Source organism: Peromyscus maniculatus, chromosome 9 (genome assembly GCF_049852395.1).
Source record: "Peromyscus maniculatus bairdii isolate BWxNUB_F1_BW_parent chromosome 9, HU_Pman_BW_mat_3.1, whole genome shotgun sequence".
Lineage (NCBI taxonomy): Eukaryota > Metazoa > Chordata > Mammalia > Rodentia > Cricetidae > Peromyscus > Peromyscus maniculatus.
The window spans coordinates 120,207,696-120,230,405 of record NC_134860.1 but is presented as its reverse complement, the minus strand read 5'-3'; the positions used below and the strand labels follow the sequence as shown (position 1 = coordinate 120,230,405).

The window sequence follows — 22,710 nt, the reverse complement described above, 5'->3', positions numbered from 1 at the left end:
ATTGTGTTCATGAGCACAAGAAATATACTTAAAATTTAATATACAACAGCCTTAAAATGTTCTTCAGTTTTCTCTTCACTCCAGTTTAGGATGTCCAGTTCTCGCCTCTCACTTTCTATTATATCTTCCCTAGCAAGGTTATTAAGTTGATATTTAACATTTTAGAAAAGGGTAAAAACTTGAACAAGCCTATCAAGTACATTTTAATTTGAATCATGTGTGTTATGTCTTGCACATTGAAACAGACAACATTCAAATGCTCACATACAAATACACATTGTGCCCAATCTTCAGGACTCTTCAGATAATTACTTGTTTTAATTAGTGATTACATCTTGTGAAAGAGCTAGAGCTAAGATCAAATGATTGCAAATCCTACTTTAATAATAGAATATGGTAATTCAACTGATAAATTCTTCCAGAGCCACAAGTAATCAGAAACTGAAAACTATTAAAATATTATTTGCTCTATGGGAATTACTTATTACATGTTTGCTCAACCGTATCTGCTGAAAGACACAGAAACACTACCAAAGTTAATTTAAGGACTTACCAATTTCCCTTGCAATTCTGACAGCTTCATCTGCATCCTGTAAAGGCAGGAAATGAGACTCAACATTAATCCCATGAGGCATTGCACAATGTCTTTAGGGCAGTCATATATTGCACTACTGTCTCCTCTGATTCATTTAATGTTCAATTTTACAACCTTCTAACCCTTTTCATTCAGAGAAATGTAAAATTAATACCATAAGTAGAATGTAAATTCTCCCTCATCGTTATTATATTAAGAAACTCAAAGCGGTTTGAAATGAGCTGGCAGGAAACATGACCAGAATTGCCAATGATTCGGTGCAGTTGCTGGAATTTAATGGCAGAATTTAGATTTTTACAATCAATACTCCGTCGTAAATCAGATCATTAAAGCTTGTCTGCAGCCTGCTTGTCTATTTACATACTCTGTTTTCCTAGATTCTGTCAGCAGGGGGAGTTGACTGTCTATTGTTTGGGAGGAGCTCCATCGATTTTCTAGAAGTAAGTAAATTTCCAGTACCCGTAGGAATTACCAATTGTTTCTAAAAAGACAAAACCTCTGTGATTTCCATTATCCTTTCTTATTTTTTTACCCTTTTCCTCATGTACATATATTTTATCTTGCAGTTGTAGATAGGTACATAAATTAAAACTTTAAATTAAATGAACAAACTGTAGAGTGAAGGGGGTATGAAAGAGCAAGCTAAGGACTCCTTTCTGAAGTCCAAGGCCAGTGTTTACTGACTCACTTGTCACCAGTGATACTTGAAATCATAAGCATCTAAAAACTGCCCCAGCCTAAGCTGTTCATCTACCATGAACCTGACATGTGCTGTACAAATTCCATGGACACAGTTGTCATGTAACGATAAAGAGAATTCTGAACTTCAAGCCACTTTCTCAATTCAATTACTTTTTGTAATCCAGTAACACAATATGGGCTATCAGCCACGTTCTAAAACCACCAGTTGATAAGTATGCAGAAATTCTTACACAGCTTCAAAACATTAAGTGAAGGCTGGCATTTTTTTTAGGCTTTTAAATTACTACATTTAAAATGAAGAGCAATCATGACAGAATCCTCCCCAAGCTGGGACCGGGAAAATAACTGGTTCATTTATGTCTAGTTTAAAAGAAAAAGAAAAGAAATTCTTCCTTAAAAGTCTTCAGTACCCAACAACATCCCTGAATAAGGAGGCTGGCAGGGGAAGTTGTCAGAAAAATTTAATTTCCTTTCATTAGCCAGTCTGCTCCACAAATAGGTGCTTGTTAAGTTCAAAGCAACCCTGAAAACGACATCAGTTTTAAGTCTTTTTTACTCCAAGAGTCACATCTGCTAATGAGATTTTCCAAATAACAATTGTTTTTAAGTCAGAGATAAATCTCTACCTCACCCCCACCCCCACCCCACCCCACCCCCCAAAAAATCAGGGTTTACTGCCTTCCTACACCTTGCTGCTTACACCAACCCTACATTCTCTAAATTTTTGCTTAGAAGGATAAAAATCCACGAAAGGGTCATTTAAGAATGTTCATGGTTTCCACATACTGAGTTGGGAGGCTCTTTGTTCCAGCCAGTGACAGTTATTGGAGAATACTTGCCTTTAACAGCCTCTAGTCAGGAAGTGTTAAACCTGCCAAATGCGAACAATTAGTGCCTCTTGAACAAAATACAGGAAGAGTGAGGGCTGATGAGGACGGGATTATAATCAGCTACAAGGAAACTTTTAACATTTCAGTCAATGTGGAATAGTGTATTTGCCAAAGATAGTCTCCGAGAAATTAAACTGCAAGCTAAAAAGCTTGGGATCCAAGGAAAGTCAATAGGCAAGGTTAAAGCACAGTACCCAGAATCTATTTCTTCTAGTTTGTCAGGTATTTATATATGTACATGACACACGTGTATGTTATGTTTTACATGTAAAGTGAAACTTCCCAAAATCCCTTATATGGCACAAAACAATCTTAACTTTTCTCTAAGGTATATGTTCAAGTTTACTTATGAAAATCAATTTCTGCAATATGAACTTTCAGATAAAATCAAATTGCCTTAAAAATTAAATTTTCATTTGTCATTCATTGAGCCAGAAAAATCATTGAAGATCTATTATGTACTAGACATAATAAAACATTACCATTGTTTTCAAAAATACTAAATGCAACTCAGTACATTTAGTTATATTATGGGCTACACAAAATTAAATTGGAACAGATAAAATTCTAAATAGCTCCTAAGTCAATGGCACTAACATATGACACCATGGAACTTCCTTACAGGGTTATGGATAGAATAAAGCATTTAATAAAACTTCTGACAGACATCAATCAGTCAGAAAAAACAGATGATTAACTTCAGAAAAAACAACTCTAAAGGGATACATAAAACACACCCACCTCAGCCATCACTCCAGCAGTGGAAATGACACAGGGGGTCCCACTGTGGCTCCAGCAGACTGAAGTGTGACCACAGATATAAGTTTAAGCAGCACTTCACACTGCAATGTCAAAGCAAGCACATAACCTCTGTGCAAAATAGTTGATGGCATTTATCAAACTTTGAAAGCCTATCTCTCTTTATCCACAGATTGTATTTGTAGAAAGTTATCCTATGGATGCCTCCTTCACATGCATGAACAAAAACTTACAAAGAATTTATTATTTTCACTTGTGATATTTTGAGAGGTAAAACATCTGGAAAACAATTTAATGAACCTTCAACAAAGGACTAATACCTAAACAGTGGTTGACATGGCATACAAAACAGCCATTTAAAAGAATTATGATCCATGTGTTTTCGACACAAATCCCAATAAACACTTCCTAGCAGCAGTATATGCAATCTGCTTTCTGCCCTTCTAGAGTACTAGTCCACAAAGAGAACCAAGAAGTCAAGCAGACAAGCAAGTCAACTGAGAACTGACAGGAACATTTCATGGAAACAGGCAGAGTAAGAGGAAAAACTTGTTTTAGATTATCCAAAAAGGACCCTCCTAACAGAGAATCAGCATACAATGGAATCGTAACTATAAAGGAGCTTAGTGTGTTCTAGAAATAGAAGGGCCCAGGAGGGAGAAGACCAGTTAGGGTGGAAGGCAAGGCCATTGCTGGGCTGGGCCTTCTGTGACACAGCCTAGAAATTCGGTGGCTTTGGTACTATGAAGGAAGATAGTGAATTGGGCTGGGCTTTCAGAGGACAGTTCTTAAACTCAAAGATACGCAGGACAAACATAGTACATCCAGCAGCAGCACATTCCATATGGCCTGCCAGCTTCTGAAGGTAAGGAGAGCGCCTGTGCAGACAGTTTAAAAGCTCAGCAGCCCTATCACGAGCTGGGGGGATGGGGGCTGCTACTTAACACTTTATGTTCTTAAGAACATGGTTAAGATTTACCATAGGATTATGATTCCGTTCTCCATAACACTTTCATGGTTTAAAACCAAAATCTGCCATGCTTAAAAGTTTTTTTAATTATGCAACAATTGTCAAGGCATTAAATGTTATCAAAACAAATGAGCAACAAGGTATGGTGGTACATACCTGTATGTACAGGAGGTTGAGGCAGGAGAATGGTGAAGTCAAAGCCAGACCATGTCTCAAAAGTCTAAAATAAGTCAAAAAAAATTCCTAAATCTACTTAAATCTTAGAACAAAGTTCAGAATCTGTGACAATGCTTCAATGCTTCATCATACCTGCCCAAGGCCAGCACCAAGCCCAGTCCATTCCACCTAACCTGCAGTCTCACCCAAAACCCAGGCTCCCCCAACCTTTGTCCAGACTGTTGGCTAAGCTCAGAGAAAAATTCTCTTCTGTTTCATCAAGTGATTGCTTACCAAGACTGGCCACCAGTGTAGATGTAACTGTCTTACTAAATAAGAAACACAAAGCCAATACAGAGATGAAAGCCCAAGAGGTCAGAGCTAAAAACCTTACCCTTCACTGTTGCTGTTGTCCTACCTCTCTGAAAAAGACCTACTTCCTGTGTGTTTGTGCTTTTTATTGACTTTCTATTCTGCCTTCTCATTGGTTGTAAACCCAACCACATGACCTCATCGTCACTGCCTGTATGTACAGACCTCCAGGTCTTCTATGGTTGGCATTGAGATTAAAGGCGTGTGTCTCCATGCTGGCTGTATCCTTGAACACACAGAGATCTATCTGCCTGTCATGTGATCAGGATTAAAGGTGTGCACCACCACCACCTCCTGGCTTCTGCTATGGCTTGCTCTTAGCTCTGACCCCCAGGCAACTTTATTTATTAACATACAAATAAAATCACATTTCAGTACAAATAAAATATCACCATACACTAGCAAGGCCCTGAAAACACAGAGGGAAGGCAGGCACCATCCAAGTTCTCATGGAACTTGCAGGCTAGAAGAGCAGCCAGATCTTAGATATGATACACAGTAACTAACGAACAATGTTGTGATGTGTATTCCACAGAAGTAATAAACAGGAAGTGTGATGGTGGGATGTGTAACTCAATCCCAGATGATACCTAGAAGCCTTCTCAGATGCTTCTGAACAGAGTACTAACAAATGACAGCAGAGGGGAACACCAACTGCTGGCGCCTCAGAGAAACCAAGAGAATCCCAGGCCTTGTTAAAACCACTCAACAAGGGCTGGAGAGACGGCTCAGCAGTTAAGAGTACTTGCTGATCTGCTGGGCAGTGGTGGTGCACTCCTTTAATCCCAGCACTAAAGAGGCAGAGGCAGGAGGATCTCTGTGAGTTCGAGCCCAGTCTGGTCTATAGAGCAAGTTCCAGGACAGGCTCCAAAAGCTACACAGAGAAACCCTGTCTCAGGAGGAAAAAAAAGAGTACTTTCTGATCTTCCAGATGACCGGAGTCCCATTTCCAGCACCCATGCAGTGGCTTACAACCATTTGTAAATTTAGCTCCAAGGGGCCGGATGCTCTCTTCTGGCCCCACAGGTACCAGGCATGCATGGTGGCACATGGGTATACATGCAAAACACCCATATACATAAAATGAAAATTAAAAAAAGAAAGAAAACTCAACTTTCGCCTAGGAGCAAGGAAATGGATGACCTCATTCTGGCTACCTTTTGTGGAGTTAGTGAAAGACAGGTATTTGTGTAATTGGGCTGGCTTCAAACATATGATCCTCCTGCCTCAGCTTCCAAAGTACGGGTGCATGCCAGAGCTGATTCTGCTCACATGAAGTTTTCACCGCATCCTGAAGAAGCAGGGGTGCATTACTTGCGCTGTCCACCCTCTGTGGCTCCCTACTCCATTCACTGTAAGCTCCACAGATTAGATTTCATTGTCTAATCTGTTCAGCAGTGTCTTTCAAATGTCCAGTCCAGAGCCTGGATACACCAGTCTTTCAATAAGCAGCAGTTGCACGAAAAGTGAAGGAATAAACCAATAAAGAAGTGAAGGAATGCTCAAGGGAGCACAAGTGGGACATTCGAGGTCAGAGGAAAAGTACCATCCTCTGTAGCTTGATTTTTCCGCCTCGCCCACAGTCAGGACAAACCTCTGTCACCCGCCAGTCCCACAGCCACTCAGACCCAACCAAGTAAACACAGACACTTCTTTAGTATTTATTTATTTTTTTTTTCATAACACCGGCCTTTATCCCTGTTCATTTGTCCTTTTTCTTTAGTCCCTTTTTTTTTCTTCCCTTTTTTTCTTTAACCCTTTTTTTTCTTTAGCCCCAAGTTCGGGCGCCAAATGTAGCTTGATTTTTTCGCCTCGCCCACAGTCAGGACAAACCTCTGTCACCCGCCAGTCCCACAGCCGCTCAGATCCAACCAAGTAAACACAGACACTTATATTGCTTTCAAACCGTATGGCCGTGGCAGGCCTCTTGCCAACTGTCCTTATCTTGCTAACTGTGCTTTTATCTTAAATTGATCCATTTCCATACATCTGTACCTTGCCATGTGCTGGTGGCTTACTGGCGTCTTCACATGCTGCTGGTCATGGCGGCGGCTGCAGCGTCTCTGGTCATGGCAGCGGCTGCAGCCTCTCTGGTCATTGCGGCGGCTGCAGCCTCTCTGGTCATTGCGGCGGCTGCAGCGTCTCCTTCTGCCTTTCTGTCCTTTTATATCTCCTCTCTGTTAGTCCCGCTTATCTTTCCTGCCTAGCCACGGCCGATCAGGTTTTATTTATTAACCAATCAGAGCAACTTGACATACAGACCATCCCCCAGCACAGCCAAGTGCAGACCATCTCAAACACCTGCACTCAGGCCCATGGTCCTAATCATCCTCTATACGGACCTGCTGGGTAACGCCACAAAGAACCTGAGAATGGGCTCCCACAGGACCTACAGAACATCCCACAGCAATCCTCTCACCACCCGGGCACAACAGGCTTCTAGTCCCCTTCAAATGCTATTCTCTTTAGGGCCTTCCCAGTCCTCCCACTCCAGGCCAGACGCTTTTGCTAAGCAATCACATCACAACCGTCCTTCAGCTGTGACAGCCAGTCATTTCACACTTAATCTCCATGGGCGATGACTAGATGAGTCTTGCTCTATACTGAATCCTCAACGCTTAGCAAATTGGCACCTATGTTTAAAACATCATTTGTCCAGTTAATCAACAATTATCCATCCACTTCCATCAGAATACTTCTGTTATATGATGTCATCTTAAATGCAAGCAGAACTTCTCGTCCCAAAACATCAGGAGGACTCAAGCAGGCAGGATTCAGTCTGTCTCCAGATAAATAAAGTACATTCCATAAAATATTGCCAAGCCCGGTATCTTCCCTTGTCTCTAAATACTTAGTCATTGTTGACTTGGGAGTAACCAATCCCAGTACCTCCCCTTATCTGTAAATGCATTAATTAATTAATCTGCACATCTGTAAGCATATCTGTAAATGAGTAACATTGTTTACTTAGAGTAACCAAGCCCCCACCCAGTACCTCAACTTGTCTCTGAATTCTTGGCCATTGTTGACTTGGAGGATCCTCCTGCCTCACCTCCCAAATGCTGGGATTATAAGTATGTGCCATCAAGACAAGTTCTTCTTGTAAAATATATAGCGCTTCCCTACTGCTATTTTTTCCCTCTGAAGATATATTTTTAATCATGTATATGATGGGTGCAGGTGCCCTGGGAGGCTAGAGCTATCCATCAGAACTGAAGTTACAGGCAGTTGTGAGGCACCTGATATGGGTGCTAGAAACAGAACTCGGGTGTTCTGGATGAGGATTACGTGTGCTTAACCACTGAGCTACCTCTCCAACCCCCTATTTCTTTTTTTTAAGTTAAAAACTGGTCTTTACATGGCAGTAAGTTTTCACATGAAAGAGCTGTGAGTTTAAACTCCATAAAAAACAATGAAAGTCAAGTTCACCCCAATTACAGATGTTAAGTTTTTAAATAAAAACATAAATACTGAACTTTACCAAATATACATTGTTCATTATTCACAAAAAATTCTCCTAGGCAAAACATCTTTAACATGTCACAAATTCAATATAACAATATTTTAAGAGAAAACAAGAGGGAGTTACAGGGGGTGCATGGGAGGGTTAGAGGGAGTAAAGGGAAATGATGAACTTATGTTATAATTTCCAAAAATAAAAACTCATTAAAAATAATGAATTAAATTAAATGTGTGATTAAAAGTGAAAAGGAAGACCAGGACTGAGGGCTGGCAAGGTGGATCAGCATGTAAAGCCTGATGACACAATGGAAGGGAAGATGCGAGTCCCACAGCTGTCTCATGACCTCCACACTCACATCATGGCATGCATTCATGCACACAGAGAGAATTAATAACTGTAAGAAAGATTTTAAAGAAAACAGGGATGAATCTGCCATATACTCTTAGCTGTAGGACATTCTTGAGACAGGTCTGAGAATTAATATGTATAAGACACAGAAAATATATAAATACTCAGGGCTGAAGACAGTGGATTCTGTTAAATGTGTTGCACAAATATCTTACAGTTTATTAAAAGAAAATGATGCTAGACAGGTCTACAATTAAGCCACATCCCCAGTTCTAGATGAGAATATTGTTATCCTTCACATGGGAGATAAACAGTCTGCATTCCTCAGCTAGTTCTAGAACAGAATCAGCAACTGGTTTTGAGAGAGAAAATACCACTATGAGTAAGGGCTGTATCTAAACTAATGTCCACACTAATGTCTACACTATTCTACAAGAGAAGGAAAGTGAGTGGGATACGGTAGCACAGGCCTGTAACCCACAGTCAAGATGGGGAGGCCAGAGGGACATGAGTAAGAGGCCAATCTGGGCTCTCGAGCAAGACTTTGTCTCAAATAAAAATAGAAATAAGTAAATAAAGTCAAATAATAAACAGAGTAAATAAAAGTTTTCATTAATTCTGGACCCAGGAAAGGGCCTAGCTATTAGGTTTTTCCATTTACTCAGAATCAGGCCAGCAGAAGCTCTACTGTAGAGTCCTGGCAGCCCACAGATTGTTCTAGAAGAGGGGGCAGAGGAACTGGGAGACAAAGGGGTCAAGGACACCAGGAGAACAGACCACAGACTCAACAGACCAGGGCTCATAGAGACTGAACAGACAATCATGGAGTCTGCATGGGTCTAGTGTTGGTGTTTCATGGGGTGGGAGTGCCTCTGACTTTTGTCTACTCTTGGGACCCCTTTCCTCCTACTGGGTTCCTTTGTCCAGCCTTGATGTGAGGGTTTGTGCCTGGTCTTATAGTATCTGGTTGTTCCATGTTGGATGGATATCCCTGGGAGGCCTGCTCTTTTCTGGGGGGAGTCAGGGAGGTGGATCTGGGGGAGAGGGGAGGTAGGGGGAACTGGGAGGAGGGAGGGAGGAGTAAAGGTTGGAATGTACTGTATGAGAGAAGAATGTAAATACATGTAACCTACCCATATCATCTCCTGTGCTTTAAACCCTCTCCTGTTACTTAAAATGCCCAACAGTGCAATTGCTAAGCCAATGGCTGTTACACAGCATCCATCATTTAGTTAAAAAAAAGGGGGGGGGGTAAAAAGCCGATGTCTGTTCAATATAGTCCATCACAACTTTTTTCTAAAGTATTTTTTAACCCAGAGATTGGCTCTGTGGATGCTAAACCCATGAATACTCAGGTTTGAAGCTTGACTGTACTTTAAAAAACCTTGGGATATTTAGTATACTCTTCTATAAGTTATAAAAAAAACACCACAGTAAACATAGCTGGAACAAGGCAATAAACAAGCAGCAATCATACTTTTACAAAAATATGAAGACTTTAGGCATCATTAATAAGGAACTTTTTCTCTTTTTTGTTAAGCAGGGAGAAAATACCAACATTAATATTATCTTAATTTCTAACTTTTAGGATAGAGCTGGTTTCCATTTTCTTGTTTTATATTTTTTAAATGATTTTCTTCATACTAGCTTTCTTTCTGTTAAAGCAAGAATACAGCTTTTATTACTTTTTTCATTTGTTTATTTATTTTTTAGGTGAGGAAACACACATTGGAGATCAGAGGACAGCTCCTAGGAAGTGGTTCTCTCCTTCACTGTTAGGTTCTGGGCATCAAAATCAAGTTGTTAGGTTCAGTATCAAGGGCTGCCTGATTTAAAAACTCATTTAAGTATATTGCCATACTCTGCTCCGTGGTGTAAATGGACATTACTATTACATTTTTTAAAGACTTCTTATTTTTTATTTTTTGTATGTCCATGCGTGTGCATGTCACACATGTGAAAAAGCTCAGCCTGAACCATGAGCAGCAAAGCAGAGCACTATTTGACATGGACATCATCTAGAGGGTGTGGCTGAATTGACTTGTCTTTTTTTTAATGATCTGATTTTACTGTTTTGTGTGTGTGTGTGTGTGTGTGTGTGTGTGTGTGTGTGTGTGTGTGTGTGACACATGTGCAGAAACTATAGTGAACAGAAGAGGTGTGAGACCCCCAGAGCTTTAGGTGATTGTGAGGCATCCAGCAGGGGTGCTCAGAAATGAACTCTCTCCGACCCTCTGGAAGAGTGCAAATGTTCTCAACTATCTCTCCAGCCCCATGCCTCTATTTTTTTTTATTTTTTTATTTATTATTTATTTATTTATTTATTTATTTATTTATTTATTTATTTATTTATTTATTTATTGGACCTGGGGTCTCAGTGTGCAGCTCAGGTTGGCCCTGAAGTGAAGCTATCTTCTCACCTCTGTTCCTCAGTGCTGGAATTACAACACAGCACTTACTAGTTCCTATTAAAGTGCAATAATGATTCAGAGACATTAACTTCATGTCCCAAAAGTTGTTTTGTCAGTGTTACAACTATAATAATAAGGGACTCACCCTCTGCTTCATAGCTAACATCGAATGCATCCATAAACCTACTAATCCAACATGGCCTTTGCTTCACCCAACACTTTGTATTAGGACCAATCATTTCCTGCCTCAACAAAAGGAAGAGGATTCCAATTTGAATATCAAACAATAAGGTTTAACTCTATGCTATGCTCTTACCATTTGGCAAACAAAAATTACATTCATTCATTCATTCATTCATTCACTCATTTATTTGAGACACGGCTGGCCTCAAATCCACTATGTCACCAAGGATGACCTTGAGCTCCTAATCCTCTGAAGTGCTGGTATTACAGATGTGCACAGCCACACTGATTGAACCCTGGGCTTGCAGCATGTTAGCACCCCACCTACTGGGCTGCATCCTCCACTCCCCAAAATGACTTTTCTTCTTACACAGTTGTCTCCTGTTAACCATTTGCATGAAACTGGCTAGGGGCTCCCAAAGCCACAAGGAACGCCTCTACACAGAACTGGTGGCCATATCTCAAACCTTACCAGATCTCCTAATGTAGTTCTTCATGGTATGCTGGAGTGGGCCCTGTCTCTCTGTTCCATGATCCTCCAAGACCATGTTTTTACTGACAGTCTTGAGTCCCACCATAATACTCCCTTGTACCTAACTCATTGCCTCTCACCTACTGCTTAGCTATCACTTTTACCCAAAACCTGGGTTCAGTGCCCTTCCTATATGAGTCTGTGTCCACTGAGATAAATGTCACTGAGATGAACTAAACTGTCTGAATGTTTGCTGGTCACCCACTGGAACTTCAAGCTCTTTGCAATCACAGTGAGTGGCAAGTAACTGTTGGCTAATTCCTTTTTCTTACTCATGAGCCCTGCTTTCTTATACAAGTCTCACATTATAATTTTTGCTCTGCTCTCCATTTCCCAAGAGCAAGTTAATTAGATAATGTCTTGGTTATTTTTCTGTTGCTGTGACAAAATACCATGACCGAGGCAACTTGAAAGAGTTTAATTCGGTGCTCACAATTCCAGAGGATAGCAGAATCCATGATCATCATGGTGGTGAGCATGACAGCAGGCAGGAGAGTAGCTGGAGAAGTAACTGGAGCTCACATCTGATCCACTAGCAATAGACAGAAAGAGAGCTAACTGGGAAAAGAATGGACTTTTAAAACCTCAAAGCCCACCCCTAGTGACACACCTCCAACATGGCCACACCTCCTAATCCTTCCCAAACAGTTCCACCAACTGGGGAACCAAGCATTCAACTATATGAGCCTAAAGGGACCATTCTTATTCAAACCACCACATAAATGATGAATGAAACTAAATTTGTTGAAGGGAAATACATGGTACCAGATGTAATATTGAAAATTACATTTTAAACATTCATCTCTCTCTAATGAAAAGGACAATTCAAGAACCAGAGAAAGAAGGTAAAGAAGGACAAATGGAAGGAAGGGAAGATTGTTCTACAAGTTGTTTATTTAGTATACATTAGTTGTCTAAAACAACATAAATTTGTCATGATAATTCATAAACATATAAAGATATATTTATTTAGATCATAATTATCCTCCATTACCCATAACTATCCCATCCTTACTGGTCCCTTTCCTTTTTTTTAGGAGACAGAGTCTCATGAGTAGTAGAATAGGGTAGCCTTAAACTTAGTATGTAGACAAGGATGACCTTTAATATCTGACCTCCTCTCTTCATCTCCCCCAAATGCTAGGACTGCAGGAGTATGCAGTGCTGAGGACTCAACCCAAGATTTTATGCATACTGGGCAAGCAACCTATCAATTCCATTTTATCTTCAGGCCTCTCCATGCTCTACTTTCATGGCCCTCCTCCCCTATATTCACATCTAGGAGAAATATTTGTCATTCTGAGCCTGGCTTATTTAACTAAACATTATCATCTTCAGTTCCATACATTTTCCTGTAACCAAACTAATTTATTCTTAATGGCTTAATAATACTCCACTGTGTCACAGATATAACACACTTTTCTTTATATGTTGTACAGCCATTATGAACAGTGCCTGAATAAACATGAGTGTGAAGGTTCTCTATTGTATGATGACTTTGATTTCTTCAGCTAAATACCCAGGAATGGTACAGCTGGGTAGTATGATAGTTTTATTCACAATTTCTTGAGAAACCTCTGTAGGGAGCCGCTATTCAAAGATGGCGCTGGCTTCCTGGTAGCCTAGCTGTAAACAACTCCATATTTGGCTATGATGCACGAGTATGGTAATTGGCCTTATGTCCTCAGCCTATCCCGTGGCTCCCCGTGTTCGCAGTCTGGCGGGACCCAATCATAGTACGGCACGTTTGCCTGATTCCCTATATAAGCAGCTGCAGTTTAGTCCTCGGGGGCCCCTCACCTCCCGCTCTCCCTTAATCAAGAGGCGCTCCAATAAAGTGTGTTCTGAGAAGGATCCTCGCATGGTGGTCGTTCTTCCTCGCTGGCCGAGGAGCGCGCCGCAAACCTCCATACTGATTTCCATAATGGAACATAAATTTATATTCCTAGCAACAGTATACAAGAGTTATAGCTATCCTATACATTTGAATATATATACAGTATTATAACACATTTGAAAAACTAAAATACAACCCATAAACTAGTAATCTACTCCAAAAATTAAGTACCACTTTTTTCTGTAAAGACACCTATAAGATTATAAACCAAAAAAATAGAGAAATAATTATTCTGCATCATCTACAAGAAGTAGAGGGGAAAAAAAACCCAGCAGGCAATGCTCTGACACAAAATCAAGTGTCCATCTCCCTCTGCCCTTCAACTCACAGGAGAGTCTAATAGTTGGTAGAGAGATGCATGTAGTTTTTGTCAATATAGATGATGCAGTATCAACCTTAATTCCAGCCAATGCTACACAAGCTCTTCCTCCACCTACAAAGCACCTGTGTGACAGGCAGGGATGGCATGCCACACATTTCCAGTGTCCCACCCACAGCTTTCACCTTTAGACCTCTAATCAAGGAGCAATCCCTCTTCTTAGGAGACCTTATATCGACTAATTTCTTAAGAAAACATTTACTGTGAAAATGGAGTCATCAAACAAATGTTCCTTGGAAGCCTCCTCCTGGAACCCCTAGGGAGACTGCGATTCATGAAGGCAGTGTTAATCTGAACTGTTACTCATCAGTACTGTTGTGATTAAATAAGGTTCAAACTGAAGAGCTCAAAATGCCAGATTCCTGCACCCACCTCTACACCAACAAAGTAAAGAGAGGCCCATGCCCATCAGTGAAAGGTCTAATAAGAAAAACACACTCTGCTCTGGACCTGGCCAAGGTATGGCCAGGGTGTAGTTTTCCTGGGGGGTCAAATGAACAGCACTCTGCCATCAAGACCATGTGAGGTAGTGTATATATGGTGATATTTTATTTTGTACTAAAATGTTACTTGTATGTTAATAAATAAAGTTGCCCGGGGGTCAGAGCTATTAGCAAGCCATAGGAAAGCTGGGAAGTGGTGGTGCACGCCTTTAATCCCAGCACTTGGTAGACAGAGCTAGGTAGATCTCTGTGTGTTCAGGGATACAACCAGCATTGGAGACACATGCCTTTAATATCAATACCAACCATAGAAGACCTGGAGGTCTGTACAGACAGGCAGTGACGAGGCGGTCATGTGGTTGGTTTACAACCAATGAGAAGGCAAAACCAAAAGTCTTTATAAAGACTTTAACACAGGAAGTAGCTCTCTTTCGGGGAGGTAGGACCACCGCAGGAGGAAGGGTAAGGTTTTAGCTCTTAGCTCTGACCTCTTGGCTTTCTTCTTTGCATTGGTTCTATGTTTCTTATTTAATAAGATAGTTGGTTACATCTACATGTATACCTGCAGTTCCACCATTCCGGAGACAGAGTAGCAAGATCAAGAGCCTGGGGCCCAAGATTCATATGAGACCCTACCACACTAGGGCTAAATAAACAAAATAAATAGATAGATAGATAGATAGATAGATAGATAGATAGATAGATAGATAGATAGATAGATAGATAAATAAATGAAATTTGCTGTCAAGCCCATTTGGAGAGGTTCCTTGTACATTTGTGACTGAAATCCTCAATACTTTTGCTGGCTCTTAGATGGCAGTTACCCCACACCCAATCCCAGCCTTGAGAACCTTAGGAACTGTCCGAGGTTCAGTCATGTGGGCTTCCTTGATATGGCCAGTGTGGCCAGTGCTGGATATCAAGCTCTCCAGAGCTGTGGAAGCATGACTGCAGCTTACATAGGATGCCGAGGGAGACACGCTCAAGAAATTTAATGGCACTGTCTTTCTTCCTTTTTTTTTTTTTTTTTTTTTGAGACAGGGTCTCACTTTATAACCCTGGCTAGCCTGGAACTTGCTATCTAGACCAAACTGAACTCAAACTCACAGAAATCTGTCTGTCTTTGCATCCCCAGTGCTAGGATTAAAGGTATACAGACTACAATGCAAGTTTTTTTTCCATGACAGTATATATCAATATCTACTCATGACATACAATATACCAATGTTTTCTCCCTGCTCGTAGTTCACACCATTGAAAACAACCTGACTTAAACCATTCTATTTTTTCATATATATATATTGTTTATATATATATATATATATATATATATGTGTGTGTGTGTGTGTGTGTGTGTGTGTATAAACAATAATTGTATTTTATCCCATACTTGTTTCAGAATGTTTGACTAATGACACACGCTTAAAGATTTAAATAAATGTTTCTCACCTTTACTACCCCATCAAAACCAGGGATTGTGTTGACCTTTGCTTTCTTGGCTAATAGTTTGCTTTCTATCTTGTCACCCATGGCTTGAATAGCATGAGGATCAGGTCCAATGAAAGTGACATCTTCTGCTGCCTGAGGAGAAAAACAAGTTGAACTTAATAACAAAACACCATGATATGAAATCACAATTTTTTACAAAGAAAAGCTTATACAGGTACATACAATGGTATAACTGTATATTTAATTATTATTTCTGTAGCCAATGTTAAAATAAGGATGTGAGCCAATATATCATAATGTAGGTTATAGCATTACCTTACAACATAAAAGAGTGAAGATAAACGGAACAAAGCTAGGCCACTGAAAGCAAAACAGTAGAGAATACCAGCCTGATGTGGACAAGATAACTTTGAAAAGATAACTTCCATGACACTGTACTTACCTATAACAGGCTCTCACTAAATAAACTGCCTTGTAAATCTCTGCTTCAACATCTTCTACACAGTGCAACAGAACACCAACACCCATGTTTATTAAACACCAGCTGTTTGCCTGCCTCTGAGCTAAATGTAGTGATCATAAAAATGCCAGCAGCTGGAGAGAACACTAACAGATAGCTGTAACTATCAGAGAATAGTTGAATAAATAAATATCAGAGAAAGCTACCAGTAATGTTTACATCTACAAAAGATGCATCAAGAAGACGTGGGAATTTTGTTGTTGTTGTTGTTTGTTTTTTGTTTTTGTTTAAGACAGGGTTTCTCCATGTTGTTTTGGTGTCTGTCCTGGATCTCGCTCTGTAGATCAGGCTGGCCTTGAATACACAGAGATCTGCCTGGCTGTGCCTCCCGAGTGCTGGGATTAAAGGTGTGTGCCACCGCTGCCTGGTCAAGATGTGGGAATTTAAAAGCTATAATTATGGTTTTAATTAAGAGCAATCCTGGGGGCTGGAGAGATGGCTCAGCAGTTAAGAAGTCTTACTGCTCTGGTGGAGGACCTGGGTTTGGTTCCCAGCACCCAGTGGTAGCCCACAGACTCCCGTAACCACAGTTCTAAGGGATCCAATGCCCTCTTCTGACCCTGTGGGCACTAGGCATGCACACGGTACAGGAAATAAAAAACAATAATCAATAATCTAATTTTTTTTTCCTGAAAATGAGTCTACCTGCCTGTGCTTACATCACTGTAAAAAAAAAAAAAAAAGTGCTAATGGAGGAAACTGATTAAAGACATAACAAAGAACTAGGTACTTAGTGCTACCAGAGCACAGACTAGAAAAGGAAGAGAAAAGTTTGCTGAAATAAAGGATGAGGTCATGGGATCAAAAAAAAAAAAAAAAGCTAGCCAGACATAGTAGCATACACCTTTAATCTCAGCACTCAAGAGGCAGGTGGATCTCTGTGAGTTTAAGACCAGCCTGGTCTACAGAGTGAGTTCCAGGGCAGCCAGGATGACATAGAGAAGCCCTGTCTTGAGAAATTAAAAAAGAAAAAAAAAAAAGAATGGAATGGAGCTAACTCTAAGGAGGGGCAACGCAGATGTATAACCAGAGTTATACAGCACTGTGTAGCTTAGACTGCCCTAGGGAAATGGCCTAGGGAAATTAAAACCACCTGGGACAGAAAATGGAAGTATAAAAGGTCATTAATGAAAAGGCTTTGTGGAAAGGCACCTATCTGGAAGATTAGATGACAGCTTGACTTGTACAATTGCACTCGTGTTCAGGGGGACACAGCCCAGCTGAGAGACAAACTGCTCAACATATCAGATAGAGGAGGAATGTTGAGCTGTGATGGTACACACCTGGTAAGCCAGCACCTAGAAAGTTGAACCAGGAGGAGGGCAAATTCAAGACCAGCCTAGACTACACTGTGAGACCTTATCTCAAAAATAAAAATATAATAAAACCAAAATTATTCAGAGGTAATGTATTGAAAAACTAATGTCTTTAAACTCAAGATGAATGGTTTTGTTTTTTTTTTTCTTCCTGTGCAAAAGCAGAAGAAAAGAAAATTCAATTTGAGTCCATTTGGGGGGTGGCTGTCAGTCTAGCCAGAGTAAATAAAATGATGAAAGAGGGGGGCCTCCTTCTTGCTAAGCTTACACTAACTATAAAAGATGAACTGACTAAAGAAAAGTGTATGGATGTATGCAGCCTAAATTGCATGTGACACACAAGGTGCCTTCATAAGGAAATGCAAGCTAAAGAAACAGCTAAGCCTGAGTGTTTTTGTTTGAGGGTGTCATCGGTGAGCTTGGGTGCTGGGGATTGAATACAGAGCCCCACATCTGCTATGCAGGAATTCTATCATTAAAGTACACATACCTCAGAATGTGAAAAACTTTGAGGGTTCTTAGAGAGGTTTGCTGAAGGTCTAATGAAGCATAGTCAGCTGTAGAAAGTGGCTAGGCAGGACAGGAACATGGTGTGTCATAACTCTAGCTGGGAGAAACTTAAGGACGCCTGCCCATGCCCCTCGGTCTCTAGCATTTCTCATGTAAAGATCTCTGACCTAGTCAAGAAAAGCTGAGAAAATCTTCTAAAGATTTATGACCTGCTTCACAGGATAAGGTGGAAGAAGGCCAGAGCGACCTTCTGTTTCTGGTGGTGGCTCAAATTCCTTCCACTTCTAATTTCAAAGATGTCACATTTGGGTATAACATGGCCTGAACCCCATCAATAATTGTATAAAGCACTAAACTGAGTAGTCCACTATCCAGAAGCTGCGATAAAAAGAGAACACTGAGATAATAAAACAACTAGGTCCATGCGTGCCAATAATACTGAAACCCAATTTGTACAGTCATTGGTGTTAGGAAGTGTAGAACTCTACATAAGAAATCTCTTTGGCCATATCAGATTTTCATGAAATACAATTCTAGCGATATTTTTATCTGGTCTTTAACAGAGCCTTCTTTGAGGAAAAACAGGTGAAAAATGAGTCTGCTCTGTGTGAGAAGGCAGGCGACCTCTACCTGCCAGTAACCTGTGTCTCCACCAGGGTGAGGAAGCCACAGGCAACAGAGCAATACTATATTCATGTCTGTATCCCACGCTGGAACTCACTGGACAAGTTGCAAAGGCAATAGGCAACAATCATACTTCAACCAACAATTGTCTTTTCAGAGTCTCATTTTACCTGCTAAGCTGCATGATTTTGTCATCAATGCTGCTTTAAAAACCACTGTGCCTGGCAGATGCAATCAAGTAATCAGAATGCCCACACAAAGAGTTTAAGGATAATACAAATGAGAATATCCAAAATACATTATGATTATAGAGCAAGACTTGTGATTAACAACAGCCCAGCAACCTAGACCACTGATTAACCAGGCTTTCCACATGCATTCTATTTAAAGAAAATTACTTCCTCCAAAATGCAAAATTATCCCCCAAAATGCTCACATCAAGTATTTAGTGACTATTCTTTATCCCACATAATACAAAAGAGAAACGGCCAGTAAGTAAGTACACCAGGTAAGTTCTCAGACAAAGGTTTGAGTGAGGCAACTTCCTTTTTACCAACGTGTTTTAAAAGTACTCTCTAGGCCAGAATTCATATATAATTAAAGAAAATGTCATCCCAGACTCCTGACTCCCTTAATGCTATACCCAAAAATAAATAGACAGGTAGATAAGTAGGTAGACAGACAGGCAGACAGGTAAGAGCATGGAGGATGACGGGAGAAGAATGAATGGTGATTGGAAAATGATGGGTACGTTGTTCCAAAGTCCCAAGTTCCTAACGAAAGTGAATGGTATGATTTTTGAACTTGAGATCAAATTTCATCTACAAGTAAACTTTAGATATGGTACTGTTAACTGTAGCTGCAAGTTTTCCTCTGTCCCACGTGGTCCACAGCCACTCAGACCCAAGTAAACACACAGAGGCTTGTATTAATTAAAACTGCTTGACCACTAGCTCAGGCTAACTACTGACGAGCTCCTATACTTAAACTCAGCCCATTTCTGTTAATCTATATGTCGCCACATGTTCTGTGGCTTTACCTGTGTACCATTACATCCCGCTTCCTGGAGGGTGGGCTGGCATCTCCTGACTCAGCCTTCCTCTTCCCAGAATTCTTTTTGTCTGCTTATCCCACCTATACTGCCTGCCGGGCTACTGGCCAATCAGCATTTTATTTATCAACCAATCAGAGCAACATATATTCACAGCATAGAGAAAGACATCCACAGCAGTTAACTCTGTATATCTGTTATCTATGATGAATACAAAGTTTGCTTTAAAAAACATACTTTTTAAGGTCCTTTTAAGTCTGACAGGAATGAAAAATAAGTGAATGTGGATAAATGTATTTTTAATTGTCATAAAAGGGGGGATTTTCATCATCATTGGAAATTAATGGTGATTGACAGAAAAAAAATCATGAAAAATCCAAAGTTGCTGCTCCAATATTCTACTTGTTTCCTAAATTCTCTGATTTTCATGTTTCTGGCAAAGTTTTGACAGGACAAAGGAGAAAAGAGGTGAAGAGTGGGGTTTAACTTACAGCAGGCTTTATGTTGGAAATGAGGACAGATGGAGATGGTTCAGTGGGTAAGAGTGCTTGCTGTGTAAACGTTAGGACCTGAGTTCAAATCCCCAGTATGTAGGTAAAACACCAGGCAAATTCACACCATTACCTATAATCCCAGTGCTGTGGGAAGTAAAGACAGGCAGGTCCCTGGGGTTACTAGCCAACTCATCTAATCAACCCAGCAAACCCAGGTTAACTGAGAGACCCTGTCCAAGGGTCTATGGAAGAAACTGACAGACCAGGATGCCTGTTGCCCCCCTCCTGCATCCTCTCACTGCCACACACAGGAGGAGTGACCACTCACAGAGACTTGAAATGACAAACATTTTCACTGAAAGAAATACTTCAATTAGCAAATTGTTCATCTATGAATTTGTATTTTTTTTCAAATAAATAAATAAGTGGATGAATGAATGAATGAGGAGGGCTGGCCTTTCCAAATAAATAAATAAGCAAATGAGGTGGGCTGGCCTTTCCACACCCAGACCAAAAAGGAAGCCTCATCTGTTTGCTTTCTAGACAGGTATAACAGTCATACCTCATCAAAGAAGCTTCTTTCTGTAGCATGCAGAGGCTATTATAGAAGCATAACAGAGTGCAGAAGAAATAAATGACAATGGAGTCCCCAGCCCCAAAAGGGATATCTATAAAACAACTTCTACAGCCAAAGTTCAGTGAACATAGAAGGGATAAAAACTGTAAGAGCCAGGACAACTCCTATGAGAGTGTCTCCTGGACGTCACAGTGTTGCATCCACAAATTCCCAATTTCAGTTGCCTATACAACACCTGTACAAAACCACACCAGTCAACATGCCAACATGGGTGGAGGGGAACTGACAAGACCATACCTATAAATGAAGAGCGACAGGCTGTTCTTGGATGCTGAGGAAGCATGAATCATTTTTCTTTAGGGATGATCCCCTGACAGGTTGTTTAGGCCTAAGTGGATAGCCTTAAATTCACATACGTATAGGCAATACTAATTTGGACCCAGTGGGGGAGTATATAAAACAATACTAACTATAGAACAGGAGGTCATGAATTTGAGAGAGAGTTGTAGGGGACAGAAAACTAAAGGAGTTAAAAGAGAGATGATGGAAATGATGTAAATACAGTGTTCCCATGTAGAAAAATTTCTAAAAGATTAAATTTTAAATTTTAAAAAATTATGGAGTCTGCTAGGTGTGCTGGTGCACGCCTCTAATCCCAGTACCCAGGAGGCAGAGGCAGGCAGATCTCTGTGACTTCAAGGCCAGCCTGGTCTATATACTGAGTTCTAGGACAGCCAGGACTACACAGAGAAATCCTATCTCAGAAATCAAACAAATATATATATGGGGGGAGGGTCAATGCTCCTCCCCATTTCAGAGACATTTATTTTCTTCTTTTGTAATGTCAGCCTTGTCACTTAGACACAATGGTGAAGGTTAGAATGAACTGACTTGGCCATATTAGGCACCTGATCACCAGGACTGCCTTCAACTCTAGCAAAGTAGATTGTTACCATCAATATTACCTGTGATTTCACTAACCTCAACTACAAGGTCTAAATGTTCCAATGCTATTACACCTAAAGCAAGCTCCATGGCAGTCAAGGCTGAAAACAGGAAACATCATCAATCAGAAATCCATCTCTATCTTTCAAAAGTGAGACCCAGCCATCATTAAAGGGAGTGATCCTGGTAATGAGTGTGCTATGGGGTCACAACCATGGAGAAGGCCAGAGCTCACCTGAAAGGTGGAGCTGACAGAGTCATCATCTCTGTCCCTTCTGCTAATGCCCTTATACTTATGATAGGTATGAACCATGAGAAGTACAACTCACTCAGGATTGTCAACAATGCCCTTTCACCACCAACTGCTTAGCCTCCACAGTCAGGGTCATCCATAACAATTTCAGTGGAGGGAATCATGACCCCAGCCATGCTTTTGCCTCACTCAAAAGACTGGCCTCTTTGTGGAACCTGTGGCATGATGTCCATGGGGCTGCAAAGAACATCATACCCCAACTGGTACTATCAAGGCTGTAGGCAAGGCCATCTCAGAGCTAACAAGAAGCTCAATGGCATGGTCTTTCATGTTCCTGCCCCAAAATGTAGATCTGAGACACCACCTAAAGAACACTACCAGATACTATGGCATTAAGAAGATGGTGATGTAGAGAGCACCCAAAGGTCATCCTGGACCATACTGAGAACGAGGTTGTCGCCTATGATTTTAACAGTGATACCCATTCCTCCACCTTTGATGCTGGGACTGGCACTGCCCTCAACAACTATTTTGTCAAGCTCATATCCTGGTATAACAATACAGTTGCCTACAGCAACACAGTGATAGACTTCATGCTTACATGGCCTCCAAGGAGGAAGAAGCCCTGATGACCTAACCCAGAAAGAGCCTGAGAAGAAGAGAGGAGGTCTACACCAATTCAGCCCCCAAATCACTGAGTATCTCCCCTCAGTTTCCATCTCATACCCCTAGAGGGACAGGAGGAGCTTAGAGACCCCTACTCTCTCACATACCAACAATAACATTCACTGCATCCAAAAAATAATTAGGTAGAGAGCAACTAAGGGAGACATCAGAATCAATTCCTGGCCCACATGTACCACATGCACGC

General features: G+C 40.7%; 1 protein-coding gene across 2 annotated transcripts in view; it reads right to left on the bottom strand.

Moving 5' to 3' along the window:
- The window catches only part of Pcca (propionyl-CoA carboxylase subunit alpha), a 370,367-nt gene that overhangs the window by 253,322 nt on the left and 94,335 nt on the right, over positions 1-22,710 (bottom strand). For both annotated transcript variants that reach the window (XM_042285330.2, XM_006978778.4), the window contains exons 7-8: positions 15,550-15,681; positions 554-590 (exon numbers count right to left, since the gene is read on the bottom strand). In XM_042285330.2, the coding sequence (XP_042141264.1) occupies positions 554-590; positions 15,550-15,681 (169 nt within the window). The remainder of the gene's footprint in view (positions 1-553; positions 591-15,549; positions 15,682-22,710) is intronic.